The sequence below is a fragment of the Dermacentor albipictus genome, chromosome 5, assembly GCF_038994185.2.
Source record: "Dermacentor albipictus isolate Rhodes 1998 colony chromosome 5, USDA_Dalb.pri_finalv2, whole genome shotgun sequence".
Lineage (NCBI taxonomy): Eukaryota > Metazoa > Arthropoda > Arachnida > Ixodida > Ixodidae > Dermacentor > Dermacentor albipictus.
The window spans coordinates 132,093,120-132,099,269 of record NC_091825.1 but is presented as its reverse complement, the minus strand read 5'-3'; the positions used below and the strand labels follow the sequence as shown (position 1 = coordinate 132,099,269).

Below are 6,150 nucleotides of genomic sequence, written 5' to 3'. Positions count from 1 at the left end.
GAATTTCGTTATGAAGAAATTTAAATCGGTTCAGGAGTTGTTTTATGAGAGCATTGCTTGATTGCATGTTTGTTTGATGCGCAACGGCCCGAACAGATTTCTGTTGACCTGCCAGCGGACGAGACCCCAAACCTAGCGGAAACTAGCGCAGTGAAAAACCTCAAGCAGTTGTATCGTTGCGCCATCTATCGAAAAGCGAGCATAGTTATGACAATTCTATTTTCAATTCCCTTGCGCTTCTTTAGCACGAACTGTTTCTTTCACTTGTGAAAAACGGATTTTGTGGAAATCTCTTGGCATAACTGTTAGTTTGTCAGGCGTACAGTGTGAAGAGAGGCGTTTAGAATAAAGTCCAGGAAGTCCTGCAGGTAGAGGTAAATTTGGTAAGTGTAAGGTGCTTGGCCAGTTTTATGGAAATTTCTCTGACGTAAGAGCCCTTTGAAAGCAGTCACAATGTTACCGAGGTAGTTGCTGAAGTGATGCCTAATCAGAAGCAGCACTTGCCTGCGCAAAATATCGGTAACATGTAATCTCACATTTCCAGAGATGTGTTGTATGCATGCCCGTTAGGAAAGCGCAACTTCGCAATGATGGCGGTGACACCGGAAGCTCAAAGACAACCAAATAGCTCCAACAACAAGTTATTCGGTTATTTTGTTAATTTCCTTTGTTTTCCATGTTTTCTTTCTGATATAAATTTTGTTCTGACCAACCGTTTTGTTCTTCAATATTCATTGAAGAAGGTAAAGAATAAATTAAGACGCCCAAGGGGGAAATCAAAGGTGAAACCGTAGCAGATATATTGTTTAAAAATTGATATGTCGATGTAAAAAAACGTATATCGACGTAAGAAAGTTTTCAACTGGCAATAGTGGCCCCTCAGTTATCACTTCTTTGGGCACGACACCGCCTCTGCGCAAAGCCAGATATGTAGATGTATAAATTGTTGTTTTATAGAGGTTGCCTAATAAGGCGTTAGGGGCACGATATCTAAAGCTCTAAAGAAACAAAAAAATCGGTGCCCTACCACTATGTGAACAAGGATGACTAGCAAAGCTGTGTATGGGGGCCCCATAATGGCGAACTGCACCTCCTTCGTGGGTCGACCCGGTATTACACTGTCTTCGGGATCGACCCAGTAAGGAGAGTGCTGAACGCCCACTTCGCCTCCGCTACGGATCCCGCGTTCCACTATCTTCGCGACCGGCCCACGCATGGGAAGCTTTGCGTCTGCACACGGACACGATCCTGAGGGAGCTAGCCCTCAACAGCTACGCTGTAAAATTGGTTATGTCTTTGTGTTTCTTAATTAATTATAGAGGAAGACGAACGCAGGAGGAGTGGTACGAGCGCCTTTGCGAGATAGCGCCGAGAGGCTCACCAAATCAGCTGTGGAAAACGACGACGCTAGAGCTAAAAGGATCTCTAAACGGTGGCTAGAGCTAATGCTGATGACAGTTTTGTGTATGCACATGGCCACGAGCGTCGGGAAACTAGCACTTAACAGTCTCGCTGTAAAAGTAATCGCCCGAGAATAGCGCCCCATCGTGCTTCTTACGCACCTCAAAATATGACTCGCTATGCTCTTCGTGTTCTCTCAGCTTACCCCTGGCTTTGTCGACCCAGTACGCTAATTAGGTAACGTTATGGTTTTCTCCTCCAGTTAATCTTCGAATCGGCGAACGAGAATGACGTTTCGCTAGGCAGATCTCCTGACACGCGACACGCGCCTACGCGTCACCAAAAAAAGTCGATGATGGCGCTTTTCTTTCGAAGACGCTTGGCTGCCCTCGATTTGGAGACGAGTGAATCCGTTGACTGCTTCGATGCGATCGGGCACGGCGTGTACCAGCAGCGCCTGCTCTTTCTCAGTTTCGTCAGTTCATTCCTCGTGCACGTCAACATACTGTCCTTCTATCTCATATCGGGAGACGTGGACCACTGGTGCCGGCCGCCGCCTGACTGGACTATGTCCGTCGCCGCCTGGAGGAACTCAGCCATCCCTCTGGAGGCGGACGGCAGTCCCAGCCGGTGCTCCGTCTACAAGAATCCGGCAGACCCGAACGACACCGACGTGGTAGCTTGCGATCATTGGGACTACGATCCGAAGAACGAGAAAAAGACCATCGTGAGCTCCTGGAACCTGGTATGCCATCGGCGGTCTCTGATCGCGGTCATACAGCTCGTTTACCTCACCGGTTCCGTCGTGCTGCCCAGTATTGCCGGCTACCTGGCGGACAGCGTCGGTCGCCGGCCCATGCTCCTGATGTTCACCGCCGCGCTCATTGTGGGGACGTGCGGCAGCTGGTTTGCCGACACGTACGTCTTGTACGTGGTGATCAGGTTCGTCCTCTCCGGCTGCTCGGGCGCCGCTGCCCTGGTGTCCTGCATGCTCGCGTTCGAGGTGACCAGACACGAGTACCGAACGACGTACACTGTTGCGGTCACTCTTTCGGCCGTCTTGCTCTCTGAACTGTGGTACGACCTGCTCAGGCAACTCAGCCTCGATAGGTTCCTGCTCCAAGCGATCTTCTTGGCACCCACAGCCGTTGCACTCAGCACGTTCTGGTTCGCCGACGAGTCTATACGATGGCTCATCTTTAGCAGAAACATGGCATCGGCGGAAGCGGTCATGCTGGCGGCCGCGAAGATGAACAACATTCCGCTGCCCACTACGGCCTGTCTGCTAAACAAGCTGAAGGCGGAGGCGCTCAGAAGTGAGGAGCATCTCAAAACGTTGCCGATAAACGGCGAAAACTCATGGGCGAAATACATACCTACTCGAGCGCTCTTCATGTTCCTCGCATATTTCTCCGCAACATTCACGTACGTTGTGCTGTTCCAGTCGTTCTTGAAGACTCCCGACTCGTGGGCCCGTTGGCTGTCGCTACCCAGCTACATGCTGACGACTCTGCTCGCATACACACTCATAGGTTGGGTAAGGCCTCTGGAGCTGCTCATACGAAGCTGCGGTCTCCTGCGTGACCATCGGGGTCCCGATAGCGGTGCTCGCGCAGCTGTTCGTCATCCCAGCCGAGGCCTTCGCACTGGCGGTCAATGTCCTGGCAGGTGTCTGCGTGTGCGAGGTGTTCCCGACTCCAGTACGTGGCACTGCATTGGGCTGGTCCTTCGGCATCGTCCGAGTGGGAGGCGTCTGCGCCACGTTGGCGTCGCTGCTAAGGAACGTCGGTCGCGAGGACGCCGCGTTGGCCATCGCGGCTTGCATGATGTTCCTTTCGCTGGCGGCGCTCATCCGGACACCGTGGAAAAACACGGGCCCCACGATCAACCTACGGAGGGTCTCCGCCACGGGCAGCAAGTGCGTGGATCACATGAAGATGACGCTGGATCCTCTAGATAAACGGAAGCGCGATAGGAGGCGAACCAGCTATGACAGAGTGAGGTCCAATAGATCCCTCTCGTCTCGAAAGCCCAGTGACATTTAGGAATCTTAATGCGCACTCAACTCATTACTATCGTAATAGTACTGTATGTCTCTGCTGTTGTAATGATTTCTCGCTCAGAATGTAATGATAATAATATTTGTACTTGACTCGTGCCATTGTTCGAGGAAGCGCCTCTCTGATTTGTGTCCCTACATTCCGGTGTGTAAAGATACCGCAAAAGCAGAGCTCCAGTTCCTTCACCCGTCTGTCGCTGTTTTAGCAATAACGCAGCGTTTATTTTCGTCATAGAAGTTGTTTGTAGCTCATGCTCCGTGGCTCGTCCTTGTTTTCCGGTCTCCGTCTGTGTCTTCCTTTTTAGCGCTGCCACCGTTTAAAATTTGTCCCAACAGGCCCAATTTGCCACGTTATTCAATGCTCCTCTACGCTTCAATGCCGCCGGGTTATGTTGTTGAGGCTACTCCGGAAAACTTCGCTGCTAGGGTGAAAGTACGTTGCTGGGCTGCTACGAAGACGCAGAGAGTACAGAAAGCAGGACATAATTACGAAATTTTATGGAAAACATCTGGCAGAACCCATCTCACTATGACTGTTGCCGGTAATGCGTTTAGCATTGAACAAATGTATCCACGCATCGTACTGACACCGACGAGACGAGTTATGTGTGAGGCGAGTTCTACAGCGGGATTGCGCTTTCGTGCTTCCATAAGAACATTCGGCGCGCCACCGCTTCGAAGCCTGTGCGTGGCCTCCAATAAACATGGCGCGCGGATGTATGCGAACGCTGAGGAACGCGTCATGCGTCAACCGGGGTCCCCTCTCGCGCTTGTTTCTTGAGACCCTGCACCGTGGCGCTGCCGAGACGTCCACGTGTGACCTCCAGGACGAGAAGCGTTGCGCACCGGCGCCTGCGAACGCCGACTGAACTGCGACTGCGAACTGAACGCTGCCTCCTGGCTTGCCGCACACTAAGCGGCACACATACTCAGTGACCCAAGTTGGCGGGAGGCTCATTGTAGAGCGGCACGTACCCAGTGTATTGAAGGCGCAGCTCGCTAAGGCGTTGGCGCGAAAAACGTTCATTGAAAAGCGGCGCATTGTCAGTGCATTTCTCGCGTAGCCTGCTAAAGGGTCATGTTGCTGTTCTTGGGGAACCGGTGTGACGTGGCTTCGATTCCGCTCAGTAGCGGATAAACTTGAAGTGTCTTTATTGCCATCATTGAGTGGCGCGTACGTAGATACCCACCCAAGTTCGAAAGCAACCCGCGGACCAATTTGGGCCAGTGGGTGCGTAAATCTGGGTATGTGTCATTCTTCAATAACCCTTTTGCCGTCAACATGGATCAGTGGATATGTGCCACTGGACACATGTTGTGCTTTAATGAACTTGTTTGACAGCAACTTTGTACAGTGGGTACGTGCCACTGGGTATGTTCCATTCTTGAACGAACAACTTTCGTTTATTTTAGCCGGTATATCAAGCCTATTATATGCTATACCCATAGACATTAGGAAATTTATGCTCTATATTATTTTGGAATAATCCACCCATTTCTTGGCCAGTCCCCCATCGTGGGTAGGAGCCACACGTGCCACAGGCTACAACAACAACAACAAAAACAACTTTAGTGCCAACTTGGGTCACTGTGTACGTGTCCACAGGGTATGGGCCGCCTCTCATAATTACCATTATATGAGACATATAAACAGGTTCGCGCTAACCGTCTAAACGATTCCTAATAATATTAAAGTCGCCAATCATTTCTGAAAGATGGATGCACCGCCTATTCCATTTTTTCTAAGTGGCTGAAGAGCAGGCCTACTTTTAGAGCGCAACTCCTAGCCGCCCTCCCTGGGTTACCATTCAGTTTCCATTCACTGTTTTACGCACTGGCGTTTTCCGAATGTTCTACGTTTGTCGTTGCAGAAAAACAATTTCAATGTGCAATTATTTTGGTCATGAAGGGGCTTGCATGAGAATTTCATGCGTCTTGTTTCCAGCTTACTACCATTGGAGACAGATTTCAATTATTTTGGAAGCCAAGATGAGTGCACGTATGCTTTGTTGTAAATGGAGATTCCATAAAGGAGCGTTGTCATTACAGCACATTTGGAGATAACCGTTGAATGTTTGGAGCCGTTTTGAGCGTATTCCTTCTTTTTGGTTCACACACCTTCTTGTTACTGGAATAAGAATGGTAGCTTTGTCTGTTTTGCAGAAGCTCTGTTGTGGGGGGTTTCGCATTCCTGACACTTTTGGTCAATAGTTTCCTGTACATACAACCCGAAAGTTTAAGGCGCCAGGTCTGTTGAAAGATATATGCAATCCATGGCTGTGGCACTTCTCAGCCGGCAGAGGAATGTGGTGAAGCTTGTCACAATAAAGAAGCAGTCCGGCCCCCGGCGACACCAATCCCGGGACGGTCGCAAAGCTCCACTGCCTTTGTCATTCACTCAAGCAGTTCGTTTAGGATTATTGGTAAAGCCATCGCGAATAGATCACCAGAGCGCGGCCCCCATACCCAGCAACGGTTTGGGATGCTGAAACCGAAGAGTACCGACAAGAATGTCTCCTGCCCTAAAATTGTTCGTCCGTCAGCCCCACAGCGAGATCTAAACATTCTGTTGCCCTGGGTTGTTTCGCACTCCAAGTGAGTAGTACTGCCGACACTGAGGTAGGTGCGTGCCAAAATATACGACAAATTCGATAGAAAATGAAGTTCCTCGTCACTTTAATTTCGACCAT

General features: G+C 50.2%; 1 protein-coding gene and 1 pseudogene across 1 annotated transcript; one reads left to right on the top strand and one right to left on the bottom strand.

The window, feature by feature from the left end:
• Positions 1-795: 795 nt before the first annotated feature.
• On the bottom strand, positions 796-924 carry LOC135906453 (U4 spliceosomal RNA; annotated as a pseudogene).
• An 832-nt stretch (positions 925-1,756) lies between these two features.
• Positions 1,757-3,446, top strand: LOC139060343 (steroid transmembrane transporter SLC22A24-like). Its single transcript, XM_070539456.1, has 3 exons — positions 1,757-2,717; positions 2,846-2,938; positions 3,004-3,446. The coding sequence occupies exons 1-3, from the start codon at positions 1,757-1,759 to the stop codon at positions 3,444-3,446; spliced, it is 1,497 nt and encodes a 498-aa protein (XP_070395557.1).
• The last annotated feature ends 2,704 nt before the right edge of the window (positions 3,447-6,150 follow it).